General features: G+C 37.8%; 1 protein-coding gene across 1 annotated transcript; it reads right to left on the reverse strand.

Moving 5' to 3' along the window:
- Positions 1-1,254: 1,254 nt before the first annotated feature.
- On the reverse strand, positions 1,255-18,885 carry LOC127620130 (epsin-1-like). Its single transcript, XM_052093234.1, has 9 exons — positions 18,792-18,885; positions 17,842-17,934; positions 17,343-17,498; positions 15,206-15,334; positions 14,978-15,098; positions 11,910-12,076; positions 11,362-11,800; positions 7,531-7,668; positions 1,255-5,155 (listed from the first exon to the last, which is right to left on the reverse strand). The coding sequence occupies exons 2-9, from the start codon at positions 17,908-17,910 to the stop codon at positions 4,983-4,985; spliced, it is 1,392 nt and encodes a 463-aa protein (XP_051949194.1). The 5' UTR covers positions 17,911-17,934; positions 18,792-18,885; the 3' UTR covers positions 1,255-4,982.
- Between the last annotated feature and the right edge of the window lie 694 nt (positions 18,886-19,579).

Consider the following 19,579-nt stretch of genomic DNA (forward strand, 5'->3'; position numbering starts at 1 on the left):
TGAGAAATACTTATTGACATATTGCAGTTGAGTAAACAACGTAAAAAATACGTCTTCCAGATGCAAACACAGAACACACACACGTCAAAAAGACGTCGGTCGGGGTGATGTACGTGAGCTATCAGGGATCTTTAGGTGCTCTTCAGATATTTTGTTGTATCGTACTGACTAAAGCTAAAACCAACCCATTTAACTAAAGCAGTGCTTGCAGTTCATTATGGGTTATGGCAATCTAATTGTTATGGATGTATATCTGCTTTTGAACCTAATTGCAAAAAATAGATAAAAACCATCTCCTAAATAAATAAGTTAATAATAATGCGCCAAACCTTCTCACCTATTAGAACAGCAAACATTAATTCCATTGAGTGGAATTATTCCAAATGTCTGGGGAGAAAGTTCTTCCTTACATGTCCTGATCCCCCTAGTGGTTAAAACACTGTAGTGCAATGGCATTCAGTGTTGAAATTCCCATGAGAGTGAACAATTCTCTGTAAAGCTGATTTTAAACGTATTATGAAAAGCACAGTACAAACAAATTCAGTTAAATTGAATACAATTAGTGTCTAAATGAATTCAGTTTTTTCATGTTAACTGAACATTGAAAAAAAGATCACAGCTTAAAGGAATACTCCGGGTTCAATACAAGTTAAGATCAATCGTCAGCAATTGTGGCAAAATGTTTATTACCACAAATTTTTTTTTTTTTTTAATAAATAAATTAGGTAAGAGTGTAAGACACTTAGAATGGAAGTGAATGGGCAAACATTTTGAGGGTTTAAATGCAGAAATGTGAAGCTTATTATTTTATAAAAGCACTTACATGAATTCTTCAGAAAACAACAAAGCATTATTTAAGCTGTAAAATTGTTTAAATCGTAATTTTTACAGTTGTTATAGGGTTAGTTGACATTACATAGTCATGTCAATGCAGTTGTAAATTTGCATATAACTTTAAACATATATGGTTAATAAGTAAGTGATTTTATCACACTAAAATCACGTTAACACCCATAGTGTTTACGTATTGTGGCAATACTTTTGAAACAGTGAGTATTTTATCATTTACAGATTGGCCCCCATTTACTTCTATTGTAAGTGCCTCACTGGAACCCAAATTTGTAATTTTAGTTTATGTAGTAATCGATATTATGCCACAAAGGCTGTTGACCTTAACTTGCATTGAACCCGGAACATTCCTTTAAGGTAAATAATACATCTACTGGAATGCAGGATATACTTTTCCATTATCTTGACACTTTATTCTTAAATGATCACTTTCACAGGTAACACCACATCTTTACCATAGCTGGTAAAATAAATATATTCATATTTAATACAAAATAAAACTGCAACTGAGCATGAAATTGCAGTAACAGCGAATATGAAAATAAAACCAATATCCAGTGAATAAAGAATGATGCGTAGAATGTGTCATCAACATAAAGAATAAAAAGTGTTCTTTTTTTAATTTTTGCAAATGTTCCATAAATCTCTTTCTATAAATAAATGACAGAATAAATATAAAGAACAACTGAAAAGATTTAATAAAATTAGGATAAATAAATAACACATTTGCAACAATGATCAGACAGCCAAGGAAGATACATCTTAATTATTCATCTTAGAGAAAGAACAAAAATGTATTTATGTCAATATTCAAACATATCATACACTGGCTGGCCAAAATAAAATAAAAAAAAATAAAAGTAACATACTTCATCATTTTGTTGGACCGTCTTTAGCTTTGATGTCGGAGTGTTTCTATGCGTCTGCATGTTTTGGTGGAACTTGAGAGTACTTTCTAAGTCTCGTAGTGTGTTCCATGAGAAGATGTTTCATGTGCAGGTTGTTAAAGCAGTGAAATAAGACTTAACCATGTAAAATGATGAACTAAAAGATAAACACCATTCCAAACAAGCAACAAAAACATTGTGCATGATCGTCACTTAAGAGTGACTGCAGTGTAATTTGGATTTAAATGAAATTTGACAAAAAAAAAACCCTAACTATACTCAAAAATGTAAAAAAAAAAAAAAGTTCCTCAGATCCTCTGAGTTTTGATAGAGATTCATCTAAACCTCTTCCATTACATCACAGCAACATAAGCATTACAACTTTTATGATTGAAAATTCTCTCATCATAATAGGAGCCACATTTTGACATTATATACTGATGTGCATCACTCTGAATGTTGTAAAGAATACCACTTTTGTTGATTTATAACAATATTCAATGCTGGTTACACAAAATTGGGCCCACTCTTTAGATGTGGTTTACTTGGTTAGCCGGATACCTTTCAGGATAAAGATGAGGGTTTTCACCCTTCGAAGCAAGATTAAGGTTTATCCAGCTGTTATCAGTTACCTGAGCAACACTTGTCAAATCTGCTTGCTGGCAGGCAAATTGTATCAGGTTCATGGCAAGCTTTCCTGAATCTTCAACATATGGGACCTTGATGGATTCTATAATAACATATTAGATAAAGAGCTAATAAACAAAACACCTGGACAATTCTCACAGTCCATCTTGTTAGAAAGGCTGGAGTGCTTTTCTCCCCAGAATGAAAACACTTACAGTTCATCAATGTGCATTTATATTTAAATACACAATAATTAGGTTCAATAAAAGGGGAGGGGACAAGGAAATGGTTGGGATGAATGGATGATCCTTGGAGAACTCCACATTTTTTAGTTCCCTTGCCAGGTGTCCCAGTTCCAGGAACCCAAACCAAGTGGAGTTTGCTGTGGAACTCCAGCTTGTGGGATAACCACTCCTGTGAAAGACATCACTAGACTTGCCACGGTATCATAATTGTCACACCAGTGTGGCGTTCATGTTCAAACCGACTAACACCGGTGTTACCGCTGGTTGGATGCTAGGTGGTACTATTGGGTAGTTTTCGTTAAGCAATATCCTACACAATAATGCAAGGCAGATTGATTTCAAACTTTCAACTTTATTTTATATTTAACTAAAATTTCAAATGAAACTGAAAAAACTGAAGTGCAATTAACTTTTTAAAATATGGCTTTTCAACATTTGTGAAGGGCAACATCTCTTTGGCAACAAACCAACTTCATCCGTGCATTCTCTCCATCATGGGCTACCGGTCGTATATTTCGTTGTCCGGGCAAATACATCATTTATTGTGGCTTGTTGCGGGTTTAATGTTGGCGTTTTATTACCTTTCATCCCAGGACCCAGTTTAGCTGCTTCAGAAGGGTAATGACTTTGAATGTGTGAATAAACAATGACAATTACATCATCAACCCCCCCGGCTGAGGGATCGGTGAATATTCTTGCTTTATCGATTATTCATTGAGAATTCAATTCATTTATTTAAAAAACGAAAAACTTGTGCAGAGTGACTCCAATCAGGCTTCCTAAGCAACCAATTGGCCCGGTTGCTAGGGTGAGTAGAGTCACGTTGGGTTAACCTCGTAATGGTCGCTATAATGTCGTTCTTGCTCTCTGTGAGGCACGTGGTGAGTTGTGCGTGGTTGTCGTTGAGCATAGTGAAACTTGCACCAAAGACATTTCTAAATTCAAATTGCACTTCAAACTATACAAAAAAGCAAAGTTGTAAAATCAAAAAAACATATATAACCACCTTTCCATTTACCGTCAGGCAAGTATCCATCTATGACAACGGTGGAAAGTTACAATACAGGTTCGAGGTGAATGTGTTTTTGTATTATTTTATGATTTAATCACAGATGTATAGGCTGCAGGGTTGCGTTCACAATGAACTGCTCTGTGGAAATTAAGCGAACTGAACTCAAAACACCTCCTGAGCCGAGATGTCTGAGATCATTTACAGCATTCTTATAGACGATACTTTTCTAGCAAAAAAAATTCATAAGACTGAAACAAAGAAAGAGTGAGAACATTTTACATACTCGTGTTCAAGGAGACTGCATGCCTCCGAACAAACAGCGTGTCAGACATGCGCATAGACGGCTTTTCGGTCACCTGTTCTTAAAAATATAATAAAGAGTGTTTCTTTAACAGTTTCTTTCTGTGTGTCTGTGTATCAAACAGCATTTCTTGTGTTATTCCGAATCCGAGACATCTTACAGTTGCCCACCATGCACATTATATTTGCTACCTGCAATAAAACGTATTTTGTCAGTGCGCATACTTTCCTGTCTGTGTAATTTGATACTGTATGTTGGTAAAAAACATCTGGCCTTCAATGTGTTATTTAGGTTCATTTATCATGGGTCGCAAACTCTTCATTAGGCAACTATTCTTTATTAAAAGTTATTTTATTCGTTAGGATATTGTATAGATATTGGAAGTTCCATTCATAACCAGTATAAAATTTCACACTGGTGTTGTCCCTTGTCCCGAGTAAAACCGGTAACACCGTGGCAACCCTATAGCTCACCAATAAAAGTCTCAGCAGTGCCAGGTTGTACCATTCTTGGTGCATTGTGCGGATTTATCATGGGAAATCCTATATTGGGCATTGTCAACATGGAAAGGCTTGTATTTCTGGTCTGGCAATGTAGTCGACAGGCATCCCAAGGCTATTATTGACGGGCACTGAAACCAGGAATGATGAAGTTAAATCCAAAAATATTTTGGATTTGATGGAAGTGTAGCAGAACTGGCCACATTGGACATGTTGCTGCTCAATGGCCTGGTCATGCCTGTAACTGGCAAAATAACCTATGAATGATGAAAGTTGAAAGTGTGCAAACAAAAAGGATGATGGGTAATGGGGGATAACATGGGATGATGGGTAACAAAGGAAGTAGATAGCATACAGAGGTGGGGACAAAGAAGGTTGTGTTTTTATAAACCCAACAGAGATGATATCTACATCAACTACATAAAGGTTATGTTCCACATGACTATATGAACTAGGCTTGAAAAACACTGGATCACAAACACTTAGAAATAAACAGATTTTATACAGTGGTTCTCTCTTTCTCAGTTGCTTTTATTGTCAAGGTTTCTCTCTCTCTTTCACTCAGCCTTCCTTACCCTGGGCTTTTTGGGTAGAGGGGGAGATGGCATTGAGAGGAGGCAGTTTAGGTTTGGGCTTGACTGACATAAGACAGTCAAAATCCACCAATGAAGCACCTTCACCAAGGAAGGACGCTGGCTTTTTGGTCTCATCAGCAGGTTTAGTGGTGTTGTCACCTGTGAAGAAAAAGTGGGCTTAGCTCAAATGATGCGCAAGCATGATCTTTGCCCTCTTGAAAAAAAAAAAAAAAAAAAAAAAACATTGCCTTGGTTTCACACAAATATCTTGAGGTCTCATAAGCTTCCACATTGCATGCTTTACTTCTTTGCTTTGATCTGACTGAACTGGTAATCTGAACACTTTCAAAATCAGCATTTAAGTGGTAGCTCAGCGGTTAAGGCTCTGGGTTACTGACCAAAAGGTTGGGGGTTCAAGCCCCAGCACCATCAAGATACCACTGTTGGGCCCTTGAGCAAGGCCCTTGACCCTATCAGCTCCAGGGGTGCTGTTTCATGGCTGACCCTGTGCTCTGACCCCAGCTTAGTTGGGATATGCAAAAACAACTGCATTTCATTGGCTCTGTACCTGTACCTGTACCTGTACTCTGCACAATGACAATAATGTTGAATCTTAATCTTCTGATTAAATATATATACAGTGAGGAAAATAAGTATTTGAACACCCTGCTATTTTGCAAGTTCTCCCACTTAGAAATCATGGAGGGGTCTGAAATTGTCATCGTAGGTGCATGTCCACTGTGAGAGACATAATCTAAAAAAAAAAATCCAGAAATCACAATGTATGATTTTTTAACTATTTATTTGTATGATACAGCTGCAAATAAGTATTTGAACACCTGAGAAAATCAATGTTAATATTTGGTACAGTAGCCTTTGTTTGCAATTACAGAGGTCAAACGTTTCCTGTAGATTTTCACCAGGTTTGCACACACTGCAGGAGGGATTTTGGCCCACTCCTCAACACAGATCTTCTCTAGATCAGTCAGGTTTCGGGGCTGTCGCTGAGAAACACGGAGTTTGAGCTCCCTCCAAGGATTCTCTATTGGGTTTAGGTCTGGAGACTGGCTAGGCCACGCCAGAACCTTGATATGCTTCTTACAGAGCCACTCCTTGGTTATACTGGCTGTGTGCTTTGGGTCATTGTCATGTTGGAAGACCCAGCCTCGACCCATCTTCAATGCTCTAACTGAGGGAAGGAGGTTGTTCCCCAAAATCTCGCAATACATGGCCCCGGTCATCCTCTCCTTAATACAGTGCAGTCAGCCCTGTCCCAAGTGCAGAAAAACACCCCCAAAGCATGATGCTACCACCCCCATGCTTCACAGTAGGGATGGTGTTCTTGGGATGGTACTCATCATTCTTCTTCCTCCAAACACGGTTAGTGGAATTATGACCAAAAAGTTCTATTTTGGTCTCATCTGACCACATGACTTTCTCATGACTCCTCTGGATCATCCAAATGGTCATTGGCAAACTTAAGACGGGCCTTGACATGTGCTGGTTTAAGCAGGGGAACCTTCCATGCCATGCATGATTTCAAACCATGACGTCTTAGTGTATTACCAACAGTAACCTTGGAAGCGGTGGTCCCAGCTCTTTTCAGGTCATTGACCAGCTCCTCCCGTGTAGTTCTGGGCTGATTTCTCACCTTTCTTAGGATCATTGAGACCCCACGAGGTGAGATCTTGCATGGAGCCCCAGTCCGAGGGAGATTGACAGTCATGTTTAGCTCCTTCCATTTTCTAATGATTGCTCCAACAGTGGACCTTTTTTCACCAAGCTGCTTGGCAATTTCCCGTAGCCCTTTCCAGCCTTGTGGAGGTGTACAATTTTGTCTCTAATGTCTTTGGACAGCTCTTTGGTCTTGGCCATGTTAGTAGTTGGATTCTTACTGATTGTATGGGGTGGACAGGTGTCTTTATGCAGCTAACGACCTCAAACAGGTGCATCTAATTTAGGATAATAAATGGAGTGGAGGTGGACATTTTAAAGGCAGACTAACAGGTCTTTGAGGGTCAGAATTCTAGCTGATATACAGGTGTTCAAATATTTATTTGCAGCTGTATCATACAAATAAATAGTTAAAAAATCATATATTGTGATTTCTGGATTTTTTTTTTTAGATTATGTCTCTCACAGTGGACATGCACCTACGATGACAATTTCAGACCCCTCCATGATTTCCAAGTGGGAGAACTTGCAAAATAGCAGGGTGTTCAAATACTTATTTTCCTCACTGTATATATATTGCATATTTTATATTTATTATTAAAAAAATTTTGTCTAAGGTTTTTTAGCATAACATTTATATATAAAATGTTAAAAACTAATAGAAGCCAAAAATAGATACACTAAAGAATGAATGAAATTAGATTAAAGTCAGACATTATAACTATCGTGTCCACTTTCACCTCATTCTGGCCAAGACCTGCCCCCATAGACTGGAAGAGAAGCTCTAACCAACATTTAAAGTGTTTTTTTTAATTATATTTTAAGACAGGTAATTCTAAGACACAAACAGAAAAAGAAACCTGTTCCGTTGCTGTTCTCAGAAGTCGCTCCCCATGGATCTGATTTTCCTCCATCTCCAAAAGGGTAATCGGTTGTCATTGTATCAGATGGAGCAGATGAGGCACCCCAGGGGTCATTGGCAGTGGGCGGTGAAGAAGCTGACAGTAAGAGAGGAATAAAATGTGCACATATATATATATATATCAAAATTAACACGTTAACGCATATGATTCATTTAAGAAGTTTAACGCGTTAGTTCCTAATTGCGTTTAACGCATTTACCGCTAATTAGTGTTGTCTCGGTACAAAATGTCATTAGTCGGTACTAATACCATTGAAATCTCACAATTCTTGATACCAATTTTGATACCACAGCAAAAATATGCTAATATATTATAATGTGCTATTGAACACACCAGTTTAGTTATTTTTAATTATATAATAATTATTTTAATAATTATTTTCGAGAACTAACTTAATTTCATCATCAAGTGAAAATAGACCTTTTCAACATGTCATTGCATTTTTTTGGCCAAACTTTTATTCAACAGCTATCTTGCTTTTGATATTTTGATAAAATAGTATTAAAACAGTGAATATTATATTTTACTATACAGTTGCAATATATTTTTATTCAATTCCTACCATTTCAGGCATCTAGATGTTATTATGATTTGTGCTTTTTTGCTGGATGCTTCACTTTTCTGGATAAACAGTTTGCGACATGGCCCAGTGTGATCAATGAAGACTTTAAAGTAATGTCTGAAATCTCATCTTGTTACACAGGCCTTCGAGTCTGACAAATAAATTATGGGACACAGTTTTGGATTGTTTGTATTTTAGATTACTGGTGTTTGTGTATGTGGTCATTTTTTAATGTTATGTTTTAAATTGTATTACTGTGAAGCACTTTGGTTAACTCTGTTGTTTTAAATGCGATATAAATAAAGCTGATCTGAGATTAAAGTGCAAATGCTGTGATTTTAATCATATAAATATATATTTTACATGTGCTGCATGGTTCACAATGGATAAGTGCACTGCTCTGTCATCTGATACAATGTGAATGATTCTCAATGTCTGTGGAGTTTCTAGTGGATGAGCGGTCGGATTTATTTCAAGTACGGAGCACATCCACAGTAAGATTGCAGCCTTTAGCGGTTTAATAAATCACACTAGGACATGACACGATTTTAATTAGACTAACTGTCCATTTCAGTGTAAGGAGTAACAGAGCATGTGCTCAAAATGAGCATTTTAAAGCTGTCTAAAGAAACACTGGTATTGTTACATCTTTGTTATTTTAGTATCAACTTGGTACTGAGGTACCAGTACTTTTGACAACACTACAACTAATAAAGCATAAACCAGCACTGGTTGGAAGGGCAGTGTTTTTACGGACATTTTCAATCTGTCCCTCTCCCTGTCTGTAGTCCCCACATGCTTCAAAACATCAACCATTGTGCCTGTACCGAAGCAAGCCACAATCACTTGCTTAAATGACTGGCGTCCTGTTGCTCTGACCCCCATCATCAGCAAATGCTTTGAGAGGTTAATCAGAGATTACATCTGCTCTGTTCTGCCCCCCTCTTTGGACCCATTGCAGTTTGCCTACCGCAACAACCGCTCCACTGATGATGCCATTGCATCTACACTACACACTGCTCTCTCCCATCTGGAAAAAAGGAACACATATGTGAGAATGCTGTTTGTAGACTACAGCTCAGCATTCAACACCATAGTGCCCTCCAAGCTTGATATGAAACTCCGGGCTCTGGGCTTAAACGGCTCGCTGTGCAGCTGGATCCTGGATTTCCTGTCAGGCAGACGTCAGGTGGGCAGCAACACCTCCTCATCACTGACCCTCAACACTGGAGCCCCACAGGGCTGTGTTCTCAGCCCCCTACTGTATTCACTGTACACACATGACTGTGTGGCAACACATAGCTCCAATGCCATCATTAAGTTTGCTGACGATACGACGGTGGTAGGTCTGATCACTGACAATGATGAAAGAGCCTACAGAGAGGAGGTGCACACTCTGACACGCTGGTGTCAGGAGCACAACCTATCCCTCACCGTCAGTAAAACCAAGGAGCTTGTGGTGGATTTCAGGAGGAAAGACAGAGAACACAGCCCCATCACCATCAATGGAGCACCGGTAGAGAGAGTCAGCAGTTTGAAGTTCCTCGGTGTCCACATCACTGAAGAACTCACATGGTCCGTCCACACTGAGGCCGTTGTGAAGAAGGCTCACCAGCGAAGTTTGGAATGAACCAACACATCCTCACACGGTTCTACACTAGTACCGTAGACAGCATCCTGACTGGCTGCATCACTGCCTGGTACGGCAATAGCACCGCCCACAACCGCAAAGCCCTGCAAAGGGTGGTGCGAACTGCCAGAAACATCATCGGAGGTGAGCTTCCCTCCCTCCAGGAGATATACACTAGGCGGTGTGTGAAAAAAGCTTGGAGGATCATCAGAGACTCCAGCCACCCGAGTCATGGGCTTTTCTCACTGCTACCATCAGGCAGGCGGTATCGCAGCATCAGTACCCGCACCAGCCGACTACATGACAGCTTCTTTCCCCAAGCAGTCAGACTGTTGAACACTTGATCTATCACGATCAATAATTAGCACTACACTTTATTCATCTATAATTTCACACTGGACTGTCAACATATTCTCCTCAATATACTACTTCATATATGTATATATATATATATATATATATTTCATATACTCCTACTTATTGTATTGTATATTGTGTATTGTATATTGTGTGTATTGTTTACTGTACATTGTATATAATTATTGTGTTGTGTAAGTATGTGTACATTTGATTTGTAAATTGTTTTGTGTAAGTATGTTGTTTATTGTAATTGGTATATGTCTCGTCACTGTCATGACTGCTATGTTGCTCGGAACTGCACACAAGAATTTCACCTACTGTTGCACTTGTGTACATGGTAGTGTGACAATAAAGTGATTTGATTTGATTTGATTTGATATGTCTGCCTGGACTCATTATACTGAAGCACACACCTCAACACACACCAGTGATGGAAAATTACCTCTTAATGCAATTTTTATGTACAAAACAAGCCCAGATGGGTCATGTGACAGAAAGCAAGTACTTTGCAGCCTCTGTAAGATGCAATTTAATTACCACTGAAGCACATTAATCCTTAACTATCACAAAAACGCAGAATGAGACGTTGTCTGTGAGCACTTTCACGAGGAGTTCAAAGCAGCACTTGACGCTGCCATTGACACCCTGACGCAAATCTTGAACGCGGCTTCACGGATGATTAATATTGTGGAGGATGACAGTTTAAGAGATTTAATGTGCATTGCAATGAAAATGCAGCCTACGTGGAGACTAGTTCTTTCAGTTAGTCAACCTCCCACTTAGACTATGGGAAACTTTTAATGTTAATTAAATTGGTGCCATTTTAGTGCATTTCTATCTTTATAATGTGGAAGGCCTTGTTTGGACAGTGTTAATAAAGAATTATTGTTACATATTGTTTCCATAAATGCATTTCGACAAGAAAATAATTTCAGTACTTTCAAAACCTGTGATTAATCACGATTAACCATGAAATATTATGCAATTTAGCGAAATTAGCGACTGACAGCACTAATATAAACACACAATATAGAAAATAGTTGATTGAATCCAATTGCATATTAAATAAATCTGACATGCAACAAAAACAACATACTACATACTACTGTCCATGCTGTAATCTACATTTTCATTAACTAAATTTTAAATTTGCAATAAAACAAAAAACTGGGAAAAGCCATTACTGCTGGACCTCTACATAATAATCTGCTCTTACCTGCTGTGCCCCAAGGGTCATTATCTGCTTTTGAATTATCACCAAATGGATCAGCAGATGGATCAGACTTGGCTGATGGTGCTTCCGATGGCGCCCCCCAGGGATCAGAGGTTGCAGATGCTGAATCCTGTACAGTATCTGTCGATGCCCCCCAGGGATCTGAATTTGCAGGCTCAAAGTCTTTTGGCGCTTTGGCTGGAGCCCCCCATGGATCATTCGATGCCGGGGGTTTCTCTTCTGAATCTCCTGAAGAGTTGCCCCATGGATCATTGGCGGGAGGAGAATCACTTTTCCCATCAGCAGATCCACCCCATGGGTCATTAGAAGGGGCGGATTCAATGGATGTATCAGATGGGGCTCCCCAGGGATTGGAGTTTGATGTAGGTGCTGCTGTTGCTGCTTGTTCCCAAAGATCTGGCTCTGTGTCACCCTCCTTTGCCTATGGGTGAAACTTAGAACTCAGAATGTCTGATAACAATCAGATAATGAGATCTCACCTAATAATGCTCAAATTAAGTTTCTTTGAGTAATTGGTCAATCTGCCTCACCCGTCTCTCTGCCTCTTTCCTCTCTGACTCAAGACGTTTCTGCTCTTCCTTCTTCCTAGCCATAGAGGCAGTCAGGTCAGCCACTGAAGGGATGTTGTCCAGGGAGGGCAGCCCAGTATATGGGGGAATCTCTGGCTTTTCCTTTTCTGGGCCTGTAGCTGAGGACACTGAGATTGGAAGAGTTCAACCAGTTGAGGAATCAAAAAAAATGGAGGTACAAAAATATATTTGGAGGTTAACTAAATACGTTAGTAGGCCCCTAGTGGTTTGTGCTATAACTGCAGCTTTTTTTTGAAGATTCTGTAAGAAATATAATAATAATGTAAATAACTATGATGCTTTTTTGTCTTTTTGGAACATTTCACATGCCAAGTTGACATTTTCTTTCACTTCCTTATATGGAAAACAGTAGCATGGACCTTCGTCAAAACATCTTGTGTTCCATAGAAATATGTAAATCATAAGGGTGTAGAATGACATGAGAGTCATTTTCCTTTTTGTGTGGACCATCCCTTTAGTTCTACTTAACATGTAAAACATCTAACATGTATACTGAAATGTAAAGTGTTACCAAACTTTAAAGACATGTCTGTTTTTTATTTTAATATGTTTCTTGAGTTTAACTTATAATATTAGTAAAGTGTTTTGGACAAAAAACAATCATGAATTTGTAAAACATGATACTTGTTCACTCTCATTCTGACCCCCTTCCAGAAAAACTCGGTTTTGGTGTTGCTTCTCCAAGACTTGACAGTAAAAGCCAACTGTTATGATTGGCTCACTGCCCTTGACTGACCTGCCCTCTCCTTGCCATCTAACCGCTCACAACTACTGGGTAGGGCTACGGAAGTGATTAAAGGTAAAGTAGGCATTAATGTGTTGTTGTGGAGATGGTCAGATGCATATATGTCTACCACAGTGTGGCATCACGATGTGGAGGAAGTAGAGACTAAATTGATTTGGCAGCTTGGTTTCAACAAATGCCCTTTTTGCATTGAGGAGGAAGTTTTGAGTTCTGAAACGTATAGATTGTATTCATAGTACGATGACCTCTTATATGTGAAAAGATCAAGGAAAATTTGATTCCTCATTGGCCCTTTAAAACGACACAAACTCTCAAAGTCAGTGTTTTAAAGATCATTTATGTAAGTCATACACTGCCTGGGCAAAAACAAAGTCGCCATTTGTATTTAAATAAGCAGATACTTAAGAGACTATGATTGAATCGTTATTGCATTATGTTTCAGCTGGCAACAATTATTTTAACCCTAAATGATGAAGTGTCTAGCTTCTCATTTCTAAAATAACCATGTCTTAAGACGTATCCTGTGGTCGTGTAAAAGATGTTAGGGGCAAATTGTTAGCCTGCATCAAGCAAAGAAAACAACTAAAGACCCGTACACACATGCAGCGACTTTATCACATGATATCGCTAGTCTCTGTAATGTGAAGTCACTAGTGGGCATTCCTACTGCTGTCGCTCTAACGTTATTGGTGGACTGCACATCTGGCCATCTCTTTTGAAAGATCACAGATGAGGCATTTTGCTAGTAAAACTACACTTTCATTCTAATTTAACAAGGAATCTGTTTTCTTGTCCCTAAAAATGCACATTCTGCAGGAAAGAGTGTTTTTATATGAACTGCAGCAGTTGTCACTGCATCATAACATTAAAAAGTCAAACAAACTATCAATATATGAATCAAACTCACTCACACTGCCGATGATTTGTTTTCCACGCATAATTTTTTATTATATCCATATATGTGGTTACAGATAAATCATACAGAACAGTGAAATCGCTCAACTTCTCTGTCTTGCCTGCTCTCGACTACATTATCTCAAAGGAGACGGATGACGTGAGCACCAATGACACAGACTTCACTCCTATTGGTTGTCGCTCCCGAAAGTCGCTCCTCATTCACATCAAGTTCAAATTCAGAAGTCACCAGCTCTCATTGACAATGAATGAGATGAGATTGCTTTGTTGCTGGAAGTCACTTCATGTGTGTATGGGCCTTCAGGAGATTGCTGTAATCACTGGAACTGGGTTAAGAACTGTCCAACGCATTATTAAAACCTGGAAGGATAGTGTTGAACCATCAGATTCGCAGAAGAAATGTGGTCCGAAAAATCTTGAATGATCATGATTGGTGATCACTAAAACCCTTTGTGAAGTCACATCATAAAAAAACTCATGGCTACTGTATGTTTAATATTGAAAGTAAGAACATATCCACATTGGGACTAAACAGCTGTGTGGCCACAAGAAAACCACTTGTTAGTGAGGCTATTCGGAAAAAACAAGTTCAATTTGCTAGGGAGCATAAAGTTTGGACTGTGGAGTTATGGAAAAAGGTCATGTGGTCTGATGAGTCCAGATTTATCCTATTCCAAAGTGATGGGCGTGTCAGGGTAAGAAGGGAAGCGCATAAAGCGATGCACCCATCATGCATAGTGCCCACTGTAAAAGCCTCTGGGGTTGCTTCAATTGGTCAGGTCTAGGCTCAGCAACATTATGCTGCAATAAAATTAAGTCAGCTGACAACCTGAATGCACTAAATGACCAGGTTATCCCATCAATGGATTTTTTCTTCCCTGATGGCACGGGCATTCCAGGACGAGAATGCCAAGATTCATCAGGCTCAAATTGTTAAAGAGTGCTTCAGAAAGCATGAGGAATCATTTTCACACATGAATTGGCCACCATAGATTCCTGACCTTAACCCCACTGAAAGTCCTTGGGATGTGCTGGAGAAGACTTCACAGAGTGGTTCTACTTCCTGTCATCAATACAAAATCTCAGCTAAAAATAAATGCAACTCTGGATGGAAATAAATGTTGTGACATTGCATAAGGTTGTCGAAACAATGCCATGACAAATGCATGCCATAATCAAAGCTAAAGGCTGTCCAACTAAATTTTAGGCTATGCAACTTTTTTTTGGCCAGGCAGTGTATAATGACCATAAAAGCAAAGGTTTAACAAGGGTCAAGTTGTAAAATACTGCTCCATGCCCTCTTTCTGCAGGTTTACCAGAAGCATTCACAGTTTCACAATAATTTTACCATTGGGAGCCTTTGTCAGCTTGTCTTTCGTCTTCATAGCAAATTCTCTCTCTTCTTTCCGCTTGTCCTCATCTTCGATCAGCACAAGCACACTCTTCACCTTTTCTCTCACGTTAACCCCCTACAAAGGACGAATCCATTTATGGTTTTATCAGACCTTCAATCTTTTTAAGGTTTAATTTTTATGAATGCAATGAGTGTAGAAGACAATCTAATATTTGCAAGTACCTGGTCCTTTCCATCCTTGTCAGTGAAGCGGTATTCTGTTAGGGCTTTAATAATGTGCATGTTCTCCATACTCTGCTGAGGGATGCGGTCAGAGCCCGTTTTCAACAGATATTCAAGAAGAGTTAAAGCCTGTTGAAGAGCAAGAGTGAGAAACTTGATCTGGAATGTGTTTGGACGATACTTGTAGGCCTATTCCTTACAGTATAATAAATCCTATTTAGTCAGCAATAATTTTTGCAGCTAAATTCGTCAATCTGTCCAAGGTAGACTTATTATAAGCTCTTTTCTAAGAACACTTACACAATTTGTTCAGCTTGAGTTGTGCTTACTGCAACCTGCTGGCTGGGAATCGCAAAACCATAAAGTTGGTTCTTCAAGCTTGAATTGCTCCGGAAGGAAAATTCCTTATTTTGTATTGGGGTCATGATTAATTGCATAAATTTTTGGATGTTCATATAATTAACTGAACTGAATTAACGCCTTAAAGGAATATTCCGGGTTCAATACAAGTTAAGCTAGGTTAAGCCATTGCTCACCGTCTCCAGGACGTGAGCGAGGTTCCGAGTTGGGATGGCAAAGCTTATTTTTTGGGTGGCAGCTGCCACCCTTCTGGCCCCACCCCTGCACATGTAGACTATACAAGTATATATTTATATAATTAAATAATAGCCTTTTGTAGTTTAACAAGCAAATTAGCTCATTTAGCGAACTGCTTTTCGGAGGTCAGAAGTGAAGCCATCAAAAACATCCAGTTTTCTGCCAAAATAAAAGCTTCATTTAATATTGAAAATATTTGACAGAAATATTTTTCTTCTGTATTGTAAAATGTAATATTCAGTGTAGTTGTAGTAGAAGTAATAATAATGATAATAATAATATATCAATATTAATTACATTTATATTTAAGCGAGTTTCATCACTGCTTTCATTAATACTGTGATGCTCTACTGTGAAGCACTGCAAATGACCATAATAATAAAATAAAATAAAAAAACTCAAATTTTAGGCTTTGAATTGTGAATATCAGTATAGACACTCTTCGTTTGATTAAATATAATGCAATGGTATGTTAAAAAGTAATTGTTCTGTTTTCATTTTATTAAATGCTAATAATTAATTTAATTTGACAGTTTTTTTTATGATAAAATGTAATTCAACTTTAAAACCTGAAATTCAGAGAAACAAAACAGAAAACACAGAATTTAATAGAAAAATTAAATAAAAGGGAATTTGGGAAAAAATAAAACAGATTTCATAAGGCCCTATTAAGCTCAATCGACAGCATTTGTGGCATAATATATATTACCACAAAAAATATTTTGACGCCCCTCCTTTAAAAAAAAAAAGATGAAGCAAAAATCTGGGTTACAGCAAGCAGGGGCATAGAGTAACCATCCCAATAATCAAAACAAACAAGTGCACTCCCCCACCCCAAACATTTATACCATGATCAATGGAAACAAATAAATGCTTCACACTGCTAACCATCCAAAACTTGTTCCCATTCACTTCCATTGTATATGCCTCACTGTAACCTCAAATTTAGATTTTTAAAAGAAAAGGAGGGACAAATCTGTAATGTGGTAATTGTGGTAATCAACATTATGCTACAAATGCTGTCAATCGAGCTTAACTTGTACTGAACCCGGAATATTCCTTTAAATCAAGAGGCGTACTTATAATATTATTTACCATATTAGTACAGAAAATAACATTTTTCATTTCACATTAGCTACCGTCCCTATGGATCCAGGCCTGGAAAGTCTTTAGCATATGACTCTATAACACAAAGAATTATATAGGGGAGTGTAACTCAATCTGTCATTCTCTAACTCTGTCTATATAACAAAACAAAGATACTGCAAATGCCAAAGCCAAAAGTAAACATGAGAGAAAGAAACATATCATCAAAAGCTGAATGGCATTACATAATCAAACACTGCAGAGACAGCAGCACAGGTCCTGCTGACAAGGAAAAATCTAACCACTGAACGAGGTAACATGATCGGGTGTGCAATAGTCACAAAAAAACGATAGCTTGCTATAAATATTCTATCAGTCTGAGCCGCCAAGCAAGCAAGAGGCACGTAGACTGCTTCTCCTGTTAAAACCTGCTACCTCTTTCTCCTTCGCTCACCTTATACACATGCCTCCAATTTTTGTCATCATTGAGGCGCTTCCAGAGCATGGACAAAATCTCGTTACATGCCACCACATTGTAGGTAAGATCGGCGATGTCGGCCATCTGCGAGCTTGATGGCCCCCAGGGGTCATTAGAGGTCGCTTCTCGAACCTATGCAACAGATCCAACAGGAACAAAAAGTGAAACACTCATAATTACCACATTGTTTTGTTTGTGAGAAATAATTGGTTTTTACATTTTGGACAGTTTTCCTGTCACAACAAAATTATTGTTTAGTCTTTGCATTCTGCATTTGATAACAAGAACAACATAAAATAAATGTGATAAATATTGATACTGTATTTATGAAACATATCTGGAGAGAGAGAGAGAGAGAGAGAGAGAGAGAGAGAGAGAGGATGAATTGGATTTAACGTATGGAGATAACAAAGGAGTGTGAGGGCACTGTGCGATTAAAAACAAAAAACTGTGCAAATAAAACAGAAAAACATACTTTGACTTCTGCCTCAGAAAAGTTCTGAACAAGGTTCTTCAGTTGTCGCCGCAGCATTGAATGAGTCATGATGGTGGTTTTTGTGACCTTTTCCTAGAAGGTAAGATATCAGTAAATTTTTCAAATTTGTATTTTTTTTTTTGGTAAATAATTCAGATTCTATTATACAACAAATCTGATTTCAGTATGCAAATCATCATTAATCATGGCATCATCATTCAGTCCATGTGCCTTTCTCTCCCTATGATGACTTATGGCCTATACACCAGAAATATGAGGACAAACGCTGCAACATTTAAGGTACTCTTTAAATGCAGGCTCTGTTACTTCAAAAGATGTTCAGATATATTAATACACGTTTAAGGAGTTATATCATGCTGATAAAAGGGTTATATGATATATGATATATGATTTGAAAAACAGAAAAACACAAGGCCCCCTATATAATTTAAATAATTATATATTTGTACGCTACACCCTGGTATGTTATATAAAGCACAATATTTATTTGTAAGAGCTATATATATTTATAAATAAATATATTTATACAAATTCTAAATATATTTGTAATGACAGTATAGCATGTACACATCGTACCATCCCAATGCTGCAAACAGCAAGTACCTCTCAGGTAATGTGTGCTTATCACCATCTAACGACGATCAACAGACCTAAAATTAACTTGCGCGCTGCCATACTATTAATTAAGCGATACATGTGAGATTGTCGCATTATTGATGTACGATCGTGCCCTGACTTCAATCCGACACCTACAGCAGCTGATATTGGTTATCTGAATGGAGAACCATCGCATTAAACAGGAGGATGATAATGCATGATCATACACTGCGCATTAGCTAAAGAATTACATAGCACATCGCTTCTTATGTCCGTCCGGTGACAGAATTTGAGGTCGATAAATGCAATACATATATTTTAAATATACCAACCTTTGGGGGGGAATGGACGGGAGAGAAGATGAGAGGCTTTTCCAGCGCCTAGCGGAAATTTCCGCTTCCGTTCACGACTACCTGTCAAAAAAGTGGCTTTTGTGGTATACGCTACACGCGCTAACCTGCTGGATACTGCATATTCATTTTTATTTATTTATTTATTTTATATGGAGAACAATTCCGATTGTAGAAACAAGAGTACATATAACAATACACGTCAGGTGTATATGAAAGAAAAAAAAACATAAAAAATTGAAGAAACAAAAGAAAAATATCATACACAGTATAGTTGCATAGTTCGTGTTGCTTTCAGATTTTTACTTTTAGATATAATTTCCAAATATGTTTTCATTTCAATTTTAAATGGTTAAAATACAGGTATTTTTCAGTCCAATTAATTTTATGTATATAATAACAAGCCATAATAATAATTAAATCACATATATTTACCAAATTCTTATCCTTATCAATTGAGATATACTATAACATTACAATCAGTTTCTTCAAAATTAACAACAATCTTGGCTTCTGGAAATAGTTTTTCAATTCTTTCCAAGACTTAAAAAAAAGACAATAAATTATTAACAGTCTCTGGGGCACTCTTACAAAAAACACAGTTATCTTCCATACAAACTTTAAAACGCTGTACCACGAGTGTCTCGATCGACAATCTCATATAAAACCTCCTATACTTTATTCGTAATGCATTACTTGACATGTGACATTCATATTTTACTCAAATAAAAAAAACATTTTTTTACAGAGAGTTCCATTTAGCTGTAACA

This window comes from Xyrauchen texanus, chromosome 26 (assembly GCF_025860055.1).
Source record: "Xyrauchen texanus isolate HMW12.3.18 chromosome 26, RBS_HiC_50CHRs, whole genome shotgun sequence".
Lineage (NCBI taxonomy): Eukaryota > Metazoa > Chordata > Actinopteri > Cypriniformes > Catostomidae > Xyrauchen > Xyrauchen texanus.